General features: G+C 32.3%; 4 protein-coding genes across 7 annotated transcripts; 2 read left to right on the top strand and 2 right to left on the bottom strand.

Annotated features, from left to right (window-relative positions):
• Positions 1–61: 61 nt before the first annotated feature.
• Positions 62–7247, bottom strand: LOC138939989 (tubulin delta chain). 2 transcript variants are annotated; one of them, XM_070308434.1, is made up of 4 exons: positions 7205–7247; positions 2364–3714; positions 1308–1920; positions 62–830 (listed from the first exon to the last, which is right to left on the bottom strand). In XM_070308434.1, the coding sequence occupies exons 2-3, from the start codon at positions 3694–3696 to the stop codon at positions 1901–1903; spliced, it is 1353 nt and encodes a 450-aa protein (XP_070164535.1). In that variant the 5' UTR covers positions 3697–3714; positions 7205–7247; the 3' UTR covers positions 62–830; positions 1308–1900. The 2 variants fall into 2 exon arrangements, with proteins under 2 accessions (XP_070164535.1, XP_070164533.1); XM_070308432.1 differs by lacking the exon at positions 7205–7247 and having other exon boundaries at positions 2364–3969.
• On the top strand, positions 1549–7032 carry LOC138939991 (putative inositol monophosphatase 3). Of its 3 annotated transcripts, XM_070308436.1 has the most exons (8): positions 1549–1721; positions 3934–4261; positions 4358–4668; positions 4857–5105; positions 5828–5988; positions 6068–6185; positions 6447–6546; positions 6640–7032. In XM_070308436.1, exons 3-8 carry the CDS (start codon positions 4440–4442, stop codon positions 6797–6799), a joined length of 1017 nt encoding a protein of 338 aa, XP_070164537.1. In that variant the 5' UTR covers positions 1549–1721; positions 3934–4261; positions 4358–4439; the 3' UTR covers positions 6800–7032. The 3 variants fall into 3 exon arrangements, with proteins under 3 accessions (XP_070164537.1, XP_070164539.1, XP_070164538.1); XM_070308438.1 differs by lacking the exon at positions 3934–4261; XM_070308437.1 differs by lacking the exon at positions 1549–1721 and having other exon boundaries at positions 3861–4261.
• LOC138939990 (uncharacterized protein C16C10.8) lies at positions 7115–9213 on the bottom strand. Its single transcript, XM_070308435.1, has 3 exons — positions 8460–9213; positions 7939–8324; positions 7115–7770 (listed from the first exon to the last, which is right to left on the bottom strand). The coding sequence occupies exons 1-3, from the start codon at positions 8582–8584 to the stop codon at positions 7241–7243; spliced, it is 1041 nt and encodes a 346-aa protein (XP_070164536.1). The 5' UTR covers positions 8585–9213; the 3' UTR covers positions 7115–7240.
• A 288-nt stretch (positions 9214–9501) lies between these two features.
• Positions 9502–12099, top strand: Mtdna-helicase (mitochondrial DNA helicase). Its single transcript, XM_070308429.1, has 7 exons — positions 9502–9807; positions 9906–10144; positions 10232–10916; positions 11020–11264; positions 11344–11444; positions 11511–11727; positions 11803–12099. The coding sequence occupies exons 1-7, from the start codon at positions 9543–9545 to the stop codon at positions 11932–11934; spliced, it is 1884 nt and encodes a 627-aa protein (XP_070164530.1). The 5' UTR covers positions 9502–9542; the 3' UTR covers positions 11935–12099.
• The last annotated feature ends 66 nt before the right edge of the window (positions 12100–12165 follow it).

Here is a 12165-nt window from a genome sequence, read left to right as displayed (position 1 = left end):
GCGCGCGCGCGTCTCTTATCGATCAGAAACGGCGCGCTGCCACCCTCTCGAAACTCACCTGCAGCCAAACGCTGCTCTCCGCTGCGACAACGGAATCGAGTGTTCGCGTGATCGTCGTCGTCGCCATTCACGCTCTCCGTGAGTCGCTTATTTATTAAGCGTCGTCGCGACGCTACGTCTGTCCTTGTAGCAGCTCGCAGCGATCACAATCCGAGGAGACTGTCTTCCTCTTCGTAGCCGCGCCGGACGTCGTCGCCACAGACACGAATCTAGAAGGCACGTAATACATATTACGCTCGCCTCGAGCCGAGCACAACAAACGCTCGTCCGTTCGCACACCCCCGTGCGGTATCACACCTAAGTCTCCGCGTTCAAATTTATTTCGCTCTCGCACAGCGATAAACAACCCCGCCAGCGATACGCACCCCGACGCACGACGCGTTCGACGGACACTGGACAAAATGGCGCGCGTCATCGGTCCCGCGACTCCGACGCCAGAGAGCGCCCGTTCCCTCATACGTGGGGGAGGAGGTCGGCTGCGTGACGCGGTGACGCGGAGGGGAATCGGCCGACGTCACGCTGCAACGAGATGAAGCGCGGAGAACGAACAGGTTTCTACGCCGACCAAAACCACGCCTCTTCGGTATTCAAGTCGCGTCGGTGATGACCGCGAGAGAACCTCTATCCCTGCGACCTAGTCCGGAAGCGAGATGTTTTCTTCAAATATCTCGCTTCGAAAATGATTTTATACAGAGTGTCGTTTTGTATTCTTCTTAACAATATCATTTTGATGCTTTTCTGTCATTCTCGCATCATAAATTTTGTAAAACCTAAAAAAAGCAAAATTAAAATTTGATTGTAATTGTAAAGAGCATATTATGTAAAGAAATGTATAAAAGAAAATGTGTATAGAAAAAATATAAAAAAGAGAATCAAGAAGCCCAATTTTTAATTTTTTTTTTTAAAGCATGCTGTTTTTCTAAAGAAAAAAATACGACAATATGAACGGAAAGTAAAATATATTTATATACAGAACTCTTAAGGATTAAAATGTAAATATATTGTAATTGTAAATCGAGATATATTTTAAAATTATTCAAATCAATATTCATAAATATTTTTTGTGCTTCATTAAAATGATTGCAGAATTATAAATGTTTTATTCTTATATTCATTATAGAGAGATATCTATAATCACAATAAATTAATTTGTGTTTTAATTTTGTTTTGATACAATACAAAAAAGAGAAAAAAAGGAAATAAAACTCAATATCTTGAGAATCTTGAATTATAAATATAATACATACCAGAGAGATAAATAGCATGTAGATATATATATATTTCAGGATACGAGATTGAATCCTGGAATAGGCTCATTTACCGCTGAGATTCCGTCGCTCGATCATTCCTTGGATTGTTTCCGAGCTGAGGAAACGAAGGGTGAAAGGGGCAGACGGGGGTTCCTGGAAACGTTCCCCTCTTCCAAGAAACGGGATGATTGGATTTTCTATTTTTGCGTTTATCCGTGACGCGTACACACTGCGCAGAAGGTGTATTTTTGATACGATATATACGTATGGATTTCTATCCCAGCAGGGATGCAGGGACGCAATTGCGCAGAGAAGATTCTAAAGGCGACGCGGCGAAATAGACGAGGCTCAGACGCATGGTAGTATTACATCGACACAAATGACTCTTCATCTCATCTCGCTTTTCCCTCGGTAAGCATACTCGCTCGTTCGTTCTATCGTCGCCTCTCTCCCTCCTCTACTCTGCCTCCTTTTTATCAGTTCTTCCTCCTTTACGAGTCTCTTTCACGTGTCCCGTAGTCGCAGCTCGGTCGATTCCCAAATGACATCACAACCGCTCGCCCATCTCGTAGTAACCGTGACCGTGATACTCAAGGTCTCGCGTAAACGCCTACGCATAATGTACTTGGCAAAGTAGAAATGTCGAGAGAATGAATTAAAAAATAAATCTACATATCTAACAAGTAAAGTAACTGTAAAAACTCATTCTTTAGAAAAAATCTGCAGTGGTTTAAAATCGTCAACTTTTTCGCATATTTTGAAAATAAATGTAAATCAAAATATATATATTATGAAGCACATATATCTATGTACCTATATGCTTATGTTATATATAAAATTATAGAAGATTCTTTGTTCTAGCAAGTTACTACATGCTACTGCATCATATCCACAAATTATAAAATTTCAAAGTTTAACTTGTATCATATTGTAACTAAAAAACAGCAAAAATTTGTTTTCTTATTTATAAAGATATAAATATGTCAAATTAATCAGGTAAAAATATCAGTTTCACATAAACACAAAAGTTAAATAAAAAAATTTAATTTTCACCATAACTCTTCAAGTTTTTATATTCCTGCACTATGTTCTCAACTTTTGCAAAAGCTTCCAAGAAATCGTCTTCCTCCAAGCCAAATTGTTTATATTGATGTAAGAAAGCCGCAGATTTATAATAATTCCATGCTTTGTCCAGATATGCTTCCAATGGCCGATGTATCTCTGAATTGTTGGTGATCAATGCTAAGAATTTGTCTCGATTCAAAAACTTGCGTTCCTGATGCAAGTGAGTGAACGACTCTAGCGTAATCCACTCTGGATATAAATGTCTTGTCTGTAGATCTTCCAATATTACAGTGTCATTTTCTACAGATTTGCCACGTGTTACAAGAATATTAGATAGACAAGGACTGTACATACGAGACGCATCTGTTTTGCCCAGTATAGGATTTGGTGTTTTTAATTGGACATTTGTCAATTCCGTTTGCGATTTTGAGATTCGGAGAGTCTGCTTCAAGTGACGTATATACACATCCCACTTGTGGGTGGGTTCATACTGCAGACATGTTGCAGAAACATGAGGAGTACTCTTGATTGTTACAAATCTAAAATTGGGATGCGCAGCTATTTTGGATATTAAAAAATTCATATCGTATCTTGCATTGTTGGTAGGTTGAAAAGCAGCGAGCAGATTCTCAGAAATGATATTGTTTATGTCGTATAATATGGTATTAGGATTCTTCAACAAACTAGTACTCATAGTATGCATCTGCTGATTCTCAAATAACACAGAAAAGTCTGCTCTGTCGGAGAACTCAGCTAGAGTCAATATAGTATTGTAATTCTGAGTGCAGACTTCTCCAAAGGTGAATGGCAACACAATCGCAGCGACGATAGACTTAGTCTCATACTCCTCGCGTAGAATTTCAACCATACGGCTTCCAACACCAGATCCTGTGCCACCGGCCGAACTAAGAAGCAGGAGAAATCCTTGAAAACGATCTAATTTCTCAATCTCTTGTCGCGTTATATTCAATACAATATTTGACAAACGTTGGCTGTTTATCTTGTAGCCGTAAGCCCAATTGTTGGCACAACCACCACCAGATTGACAAACGACATTGCTTATTCGATAGGTCCACGATGCCTTCGCATCCTTACATATCTTGTTCACTACCTTTTCTTCGGTATCGACGAGGATCGTCCTCGCGAAATGCTGGCCGCGTTCCGTTATTCCGTCGAACCATTTCTCGATCGTGTTTTCCGTATACTCGTAATTAACTCCATAAGATACGCCGGTATTCAGACTTTCAAGATCGGTAGATACCTTCGAGAATAAGTCGTGTCCGAGTTGATTCCCACATTGTCCAAATTGTATCGTCAACATCTCGTCGAATCTCTTGTACTAAAAAATTTCAACGACACGGTTTCATTGGCGTCTCTTTTATCTTTTGTTACGTGTATTTCGGATACCACAAAGTAATTTCAGACACGCGCGATATATATCTAGGATAATTAGGATATATTACGATATATTTTATTTATTTGGAAGAAAAATTCAAGTGATGTTTGAACGGCGAGCGAGCGATCTCAAAATTCACATCCAGCCATTGCTTCCCGCCAGGAAAACTGCGTGTGCTGTAACCAAGTGCAGAGAGTGTAACCGAGTGCAATTAAAAATGAAGTCACATGTCAGACGAACACTGCGTATCTTGGACACATCTACATCTTTCGTATTTAAACGATCGTCTCTTATTAACAAATCAAAAATTATGAAAAGGATTTATATTTTTTGTTCATCCATCAACAATATTGGACAACCGTAAAACTAATCATAAGATAAAAAATTTATCTTTTATCTTATAAAAAAAGAAATATCATGATGACTGATATTCAATACAAATTCTTCCGCAAATTGTCTTTGCACAAAAGTTGTTTACATAGTGTCAAAAGTATGTTATATCCGTAGAAATTAACGATAAAAATATTGATAAGGTTAAGAAAAAAACTGCACCGTTAATTGCACTATAATTATTATTTGTCAACAGGATTATTGTAATCGCACAATCGCACTGTGTGCACGGCAGCAGAAACACGAATTCGTTATTAATTGCAAGTCATTAATTTGCAATGTACAATAGGATGGGTGTGCGTATGCAAAGAATACTTTTGTGCGTAGTCGCGGTGATTTTTGGCATCGTCTATTTATGCGCAAATCGGCGCGCGAACGAGAAAGATGTATCTTTGAAGCAGCTTCTCGCCGCCGCGATAAGAGCGGCTGAAATCGGAGGATCTGAAGTAGTGGCTGTACACGATCAGATTAAATTCAAAATCGAAAGCAAAGGTCAAACGAAAGAAGGTAATGTTATTAATATACAACTTAGTATTTATAATATGATAATAATATGCTTTACATACTTTCGTCATATTATTTTCGCAAATCATTTGCATTATTTAGTACTTCTATTTTATAATTTTGTTCATTTTCTTCATTCAATACATTTTAGAGTGTAAATTAAAATGATTCTTTTTCTGTTACCTTTAAAGGAGTCAACGATCCAGTAACAGCGGCAGATTATAGATCTCACTGTGCCATGTATCATGCTTTAACAGAATCATTTCCAGGAATTACTGTGATATCCGAAGAAACGTCACAGGATTGTGACAAAATTGTAGTAGAAAACATTAAGAATTCTGTTAAAAGTATTGATGGTTATAATATTAGCGATGATATTGTGAACATTAATGATATTACAATTTGGATAGATCCTCTTGATGCTACCAAAGAGTTTACAGGTAACAATATATATATATATATATATATATATATACCTTTATTCTAATAATACCATAATATTTTTAATGAGATTACTTTACAAATAATTTATGACAAAAATTTTATTTTTAAGATTGTATGATAAATATACTTTTACGTCTAAAAACATAATTATAAGTAATATAAAACTACAAAAATTCTATAAAAAAAAGATATTAAAAATTTAGGTAATGGATATGAAAAAAATATTATCTTTAATTGCAATTTAATAACAATATTTTTGTCTATTAAACATTGAAAACGCATTAATTATTTTCAGGATCAAATAAATCAATAAAAATAGATTATGAATATAAGACAGATACAGATAGACAATTATCTCACACATACAATTCTGTAATAGTATAAAATCCATATTATAAACAATTAGAAAAAATTAATTGTGGATAAGCCTATCCTTACCTTAAATGAATAGTTTAATAATTTATAGACACAATAGAGTTTGATACAAAATTCGAAAATTAAAATAAAGTTAAAATATTATGTTTTTATAAAAGAAATTTCAAATTCACTAAATATCCTCACTGCAATTATCAAACATTTTTATTGAACAAAACAATTCAATCCTTTTTATGAAATTTATATCTAAAAAGACATTCAATAGTTCTGCATTTTTATCTTCTTATCATATTGCTTTATAAAAGTTAAAATTGAAGTATTTTACAATATTTTATATTTTTAGAAAATTTACTTCAATATGTATCTACTATGGTATGCATTGCTGTGAAAGGACAACCAATTATTGGGGTTATATATAAGCCATTTGAGACGAAGCAGAATTACAGTTTATTCTGGACATGGACTAATCATGGTGTATCAAAAAATTTGAAAAATTTGCCCAAGGTAATTGTATGAATTTAAAAATGTAATTCAATCAAGGAGTAAACTTTGAAACATTACCCGACTAATCTTTGTTCAACAGACAAAGGATAATAGAACACCTGTCCTGATTGTATCTCTTTCACATGCTGGACAAGTTAAGAATGCATCTAAAGTTGCCTTTGGCAACAATGTTGAAATTATTTCTGCTGCTGGTGCAGGTAAAGATCTTTTTATATGATAATCATACTTTTTCTATAATTTACTTTCTGTAAGACTTATAAAGAGAACAGAGCAAATAATAAGATTTATAAGACAAATGATAATTTTTATACACAATATGGATTTTCAGCTGTTAAGGTTTTTGATATATTATGTATTTATTTTTTGTTGATATCATGCAGCATTATTTTATTCTTTCCATGCCTTCAATTTTTGTTATTATTAAGGATTTATACTTAAGAATAAACGTTTTACTTTAGGATATAAATTCCTGGAAATAGCTGTTGGTAATGCGACAGCCTATGTTCATACAACTGCTATCAAGAAATGGGACATATGTGCTGGTACAGCAATTCTAAGGTATTATTATTTAAGTGTTTTGCTGTATATTATTCTAATAGTTAGTCAGTATTTGTCCATTCTATTTATTTGTATTATCATTTTTCAATATAGCGCTTTAGGAGGAACAGTGACACAGTTGTATGATCAACAACCAATTTATTTTGGAACTAATGATGCCAAAGTATTAACAAAGGGTCTTTTAGCGACTATGAGTGATCATGCATGGTATTCTAAAAAATTCTTACATGACTTTCCATCTGATTTTCATTAATTAAAAATAAAATACACATGAAGCAAAAATTAAGAGAGACTGTGTATATTAAGTTGTTTCTGATGGTGATAAAATTTGTGTTCTAAGTGATGAATATTAATATGCTGTCATAGGCAATACGATTACATATCTTCCAATAACTGTTTTTAAGTACTTATTGTAAGAAATATATTTCTCATAGTTGTATAAAAATAGACTTTTATACAATAAATCAAGTTATAATAGCCATTCACAGTTTTATAAATTACAAACTCAAATATTTTATAAAAATATATTAGTGAAAATATAATACATGAAATAAAAAATGTTATTTGCAAAGTGATTTATTGCATTGATAGTTTTTTTTATGTATACAGCCGGATGAAATGTTTCTCTCTTTCATATTATTTATGTGACATTACTTACTTTGTATTTTTCTCTGATATTTTTTCAGGAAAGTGATTATTCGTCTAAGGAGGGTAATTTTACTGTATCTTCTAGAACACATATTACAGATGCTTTTTTCATCTTCTTCAATGTCTTATTAAACTTTACAATAGCTTTTTCACGTTCCATGTCAGTCTGATTAGATACATCATATATGTTAGAAACATGACATATATATTTTTTAATAACTTTGCTTTGTAGTTTTTTTAAAGATACTTCATCTTTGGATTGTACAACATCTAAAATAGTCTTTTTCCAATCAAATGGATTATTATTACTTTCATTTTCATTCGTTTCTAAAGTGGATGTTTTTGAAATTTTTACAGCAAGTTGGAGGTCCTCTGACATTTCAACATTAGTTGATTTCAATCGCCGTTTCTTAGATTTTTTTTCACACACATTATCACCATTAGTTTCGCATGCTTTGTCATTTCTATTTTGATGCTTTGAAGAATTATTTTCTTTGCATATATTCTCATTATTTTGATTCTCAATAATATTCCGATTATCAAATGAATTATTAGAATCTATGTTTGTTGTCTTATCTATTAAAAAACAAATATTGCACTTAGATTTATTTTAACAATATGTATGTATATATTAAATCTATTTTTTATTATGTATATTATTTATTGATATATAATCTATATTTTATATACATTAGAAAGAGTTTCAATGTTGCTTGATAAACTTAAACTGCTATAATTACTCACCATTATTTTGTCCTAGAGTTTGTATAGTATCTTGTTTTTGAATATGTACAGCAGAGTCTTGACTTTGTTGTTTATGTGCATTTTCCATTTTATCCCAAATGCTCTCCACAATTGTCATATTTACACGATTACCCAATGCATTGCGTATGAAATTAAGAAATTTAGTCTTCTTCCTTGGTATATTTTCATATTTCGATAAAGTATTAAGAAATTTTCTTTCCGCAGTGGATAAATCTACCGTTCCATTCAACAAATTGTTAACAATGCAAAGCCATTCCTGCTGTTTACGTTCGCCTTTATTTGCGTTAGGCTTTGCAACATAATCTTTTCCGCCGTATCGTTCGGCTTCGGTTAAGCACTTGGTATGCACAAGATACTCCTCGTTCCTTGAAATAATTAAAAATATTAAAAACATGTAATTACGCGCGTATCTAATATTACATGATGTACGTAATATTAAATCAATTAGTATATATATATTCGAAGATTTTTTAATTTAACACTTTTATATAAATTCTTACCGAAAATCCTTTAAGCAATCCGCACAGGTTAAAAAGGGTGGATTTCGGCATCTAAATTGATAATGTTTAGCCACTTTAGGCTTTTGTAATGTATCGCCGCAATGGTTACAAGTAAAGACAACCATACTGTATGACCGTTTATACAATCAAATTTAGCAATATTAATTAAAATAACTGTTAATATACCCACGAATATATTATCGAATAATAACGCTAACCTAATTTATCCGGACACGAGACACACGAAACAGGGTTGCGTTCGTAAATCTACTTGTCGTAATAGAGCAGCGTTTGATTGACCAATCAGGACAAGAGGAGCGAAAATTTGTCCTGATTGATCAATCACATGCTACTATTTTACTCCGAAAAGTAGAAATAGAAAATACGTTGAAACAAGAAACGAATTGTTTGGATTGTGACAATAAAATAAAAAATCTACTTTTATTATCTATGTACAAAATCAACAATTTAGGAAACTAAAATATCATCTTGTAAAATTGGCGGGCATCTTCAACTGCACTTTTTCCCAAAGTTCTCATGTCTTCTTTTTCTTTAGATCCTGAATACACTTCAAGAGCAGAAGATTCTCCTCTCCCCCTCCAACGCTTCTCAATGTATGCACCACGTGCTTTAAACACGTTATGCCGGTTATGTTATTTACAATCATCAGTATAATCAATGCATGCTGCATAGTGTACTAATTATGGTCATTCAATCCATTATCAGTGAAAATCTTAGCTTCGAAAATTTTGTAAAGTTATCACGGCTTATATAAACATTATTCTTACTCTTACACGATGAGAATGTAAGTGATCCATGAATGATGTAAATAATAGTAAACTTTTATAAGAGATTTAAATTATCTGCATTAATGATTTGGATAGTGTCCGAAGAATTGTATTGTAGTAATGTTTATAAAATTGTGTGAATTATCATTGAAAAAATTCTTAAGAGTTTTCTCTAAGAAATAAATTAACGAAATGCGATTATACATTACTGAGAAGAACAATTTTGATGTGGCTAGATGATAATCAAAGTAATTCTGATGTCAATAAAGCCTCAATTATCAGACAAAAAAAAATAATGTTTTTAAAATTATTGGTGCGCCCTTTAAATGCAAGGAGATACGATAAATTTCGGACATTACATCATTGTTTGTATCACATTGAGAGCACTAGTAGCGCAATAAATGAATCAGTACCTGGGGTGTCAATATCTCAAATAAAACAGAGTTTGAAACAAAAACAAATTACTGCCGTCGAGGGACATGCGTGTATAACTATAGAATGTCCCATATGTGACTTTGAAAAATTAAAAAAGGCCAAGATTTATATTAATAAGACAACAGGTAAGGAATGATAATATAAAATATACAATATATAATTTGTGTAAACAGATACAATTAAAATAACTCTTTTTTTTCTTAAAAAACTTATTTTGTTCAAGGTTACTTCATGTGTGATAAATGTAGTTCTAAAGGTGAATGGAACATACTAGAAAAGTTTTTATTAACAAAAAAATCAAGCAAAACGAATAATATACAGGAATTGGAAACTTTAAGAAATACTATAAGAATTCAAGAAGATTATGTTCCGAAATGGAATAATATAATAAAATCCAATCAACGAGTGGCAGATTTATCACCAGATTTATACGAGAAAGTTCTACATACATTCTCTCTTTCAGTAAGATAATTGAATTAACAGATATTTTTCAATGTGTATAACCTTATATATATACATAACATAATTATTAAATATTAAATGTTATAGACAATTTCGCAACAAGACATCTTACAATTAAATGGAGTATATGCAGCTGCACCTATGTTATTATATTTTCCATTAATTGCCTTTGGTAACAGTATTGTTGGTTATAAAACTCTTTCTAGCAAATCAGAATTAGAACAAACCATACCTATTAGCAATGTTGGTGGATTTATCAATTACAAGCAAAAAGGCACTAGAACTGATGGAACTGCAGTGGTTGTGCCGACAATACATGATTTATTGGCATTAGCATCTCAAAAGGCTGCAAATGTGATTATTTGTTTGCCGTATAATTTGCAGAACTTACCACAGCAATTGTTACCAAGTCTGGAAAGTTTTAAGAAATTAATTTTATGGTTTGGAAATGACGAGCCTAGTTGGTATACAGCCAGACAATTTGCTAAGAAGTTAAATGAAAAGAGATGTTACTTTGTAAGACCAATTGACACGCAACCTAGACCAAAGCTAGCCATTGACAAAGGCTATGATCTTAAAAGTATTTTGGCGAATGCGCAGCCGATATGGCATAAAAGTATTACTACTTTCGATGATCTCAGGCAAGATGTTTTATGTGATTTGCAAAATATAGATAAAGTTCAGGGTGTAAAGTGGAAAAGATATCCTGCTCTAAATCGAATTTTAAAGGGACATAGGAGAGGAGAGTTTACAATTCTAACTGGACCTACTGGTAATAGTCATACATTAATTAAAACTTATTCTATATTAAGACAACAAAATAGCAAATAAATTTTATTTGCAGATATATTTTTCACATGTTAGGACATTTTCAGGTTGTGGAAAAACTACATTTATGAGTGAGTATTCACTAGATTTAGCAATGCAAGGAGTTAATACATTATGGGGAAGTTTTGAAATCAGGAATGCTCGGCTAGCCAAAACTATGTTACAACAAATGGCAGAGGTGTCTCTAGAAGACAATTTGGACAAGTTTAACACGTATGCAGATGCTTTCAACAAGTTACCGATTTATTTTATGACTTTTCATGGTCAGCAGAACATCAGAGTTGTTATGGATGTATGACCATATATCAAATTATTTATAAGTGAAAAAATCAGTATTATGTATATCTGTTACATTTTTCTTTTTTTGTCAGGCAATTGAACATGCAACATATGTGCATGATATAGCTCATGTAATAATTGACAATATGCAGTTTATGATGGGCATATCAGATGAATCAAAACATATGGATAGGTGAGACAAATGTTTTAAAGATCTCTTTATAAAAATTGATTTTATTAATATAGCATTATGTCATAGATTTTGGAAACAGGACAAAATCATAGCAGAATTTAGAAATTTTGCTACAAAGTATAATTGCCATGTTACTTTGGTTATACATCCAAGAAAAGAACGAGAAGAAGAATTGACGACTTTATCTATTTTTGGCAGCGCTAAAGCAAGCCAAGAAGCTGATAACGTATTAATTATACAAGATAAAAGGCTTACTAATTTACGAGGAAAGAAATATTTGCAGGTATATGTCTGCAAATAGATGATACATCTTTGACAATAAGTAATACTATAACATTATTTTATTGTATCACATTAGGTTGCAAAGAATCGATATAGTGGAGATTTGGGCATAATGGTTCTGGAATTTGACAAAACCAAACTCAGTTATGTACAAAAGAAAAAAACAAAATCAGAGGAAGGAAAAGAAACTCTTCCTAAAGTTGAATAATAATAATAGTAATAATAGCTTGTTACCAAAACTACGAACACATTACAAAATACATTCGCCAAACAATTTATATTTTAATTGAAATGTATTTTGTATAAATTTCTACAATATTTTCTACAGAATCTAAAAAAAATGATCATATTTTATACATTACATAGAAAAAGAGTAAGGAGATGTATATATTTATATATAAAGTATATTCGTGAAATAAAATGATTAAATTATGTGATT

This window comes from Polyergus mexicanus, unplaced genomic scaffold (assembly GCF_030449975.1).
Source record: "Polyergus mexicanus isolate NDT 795.1 unplaced genomic scaffold, iyPolMexi1.0 SCAF_15, whole genome shotgun sequence".
Taxonomy (NCBI): domain Eukaryota; kingdom Metazoa; phylum Arthropoda; class Insecta; order Hymenoptera; family Formicidae; genus Polyergus; species Polyergus mexicanus.
This window is presented reverse-complemented; position numbering and strand designations above follow the sequence as displayed.

Bases quoted from the DNA above. Each gene is read 5' to 3' on its own strand.
- LOC138939989 (XM_070308434.1), bottom strand. From the start codon at position 3,696: ATGTTGACGATACAATTTGGACAATGTGGGAATCAACTCGGACACGAC. The intron at 1,921-2,363 runs GTGAAAATTAAA...CATTATGCGTAG, and splicing joins TAAAAACTTGAAGAGTTATG to GCGTTTACGCGAGACCTTGA.
- LOC138939991 (XM_070308438.1), top strand. From the start codon at position 4,440: ATGTACAATAGGATGGGTGTGCGTATGCAAAGAATACTTTTGTGCGTA. The intron at 4,669-4,856 runs GTAATGTTATTA...TTACCTTTAAAG, and splicing joins CAAAGGTCAAACGAAAGAAG to GAGTCAACGATCCAGTAACA. The intron at 5,106-5,827 runs GTAACAATATAT...TTATATTTTTAG, and splicing joins TGCTACCAAAGAGTTTACAG to AAAATTTACTTCAATATGTA.
- LOC138939990 (XM_070308435.1), bottom strand. From the start codon at position 8,584: ATGGTTGTCTTTACTTGTAACCATTGCGGCGATACATTACAAAAGCCT. The intron at 8,325-8,459 runs GTAAGAATTTAT...AATTATTTCAAG, and splicing joins GATTGCTTAAAGGATTTTCG to GAACGAGGAGTATCTTGTGC. The intron at 7,771-7,938 runs GTGAGTAATTAT...GTTTTTTAATAG, and splicing joins AACTCTAGGACAAAATAATG to ATAAGACAACAAACATAGAT.
- Mtdna-helicase (XM_070308429.1), top strand. From the start codon at position 9,543: ATGTTTTTAAAATTATTGGTGCGCCCTTTAAATGCAAGGAGATACGAT. The intron at 9,808-9,905 runs GTAAGGAATGAT...ATTTTGTTCAAG, and splicing joins TTATATTAATAAGACAACAG to GTTACTTCATGTGTGATAAA. The intron at 11,445-11,510 runs GTGAGACAAATG...ATTATGTCATAG, and splicing joins GAATCAAAACATATGGATAG to ATTTTGGAAACAGGACAAAA.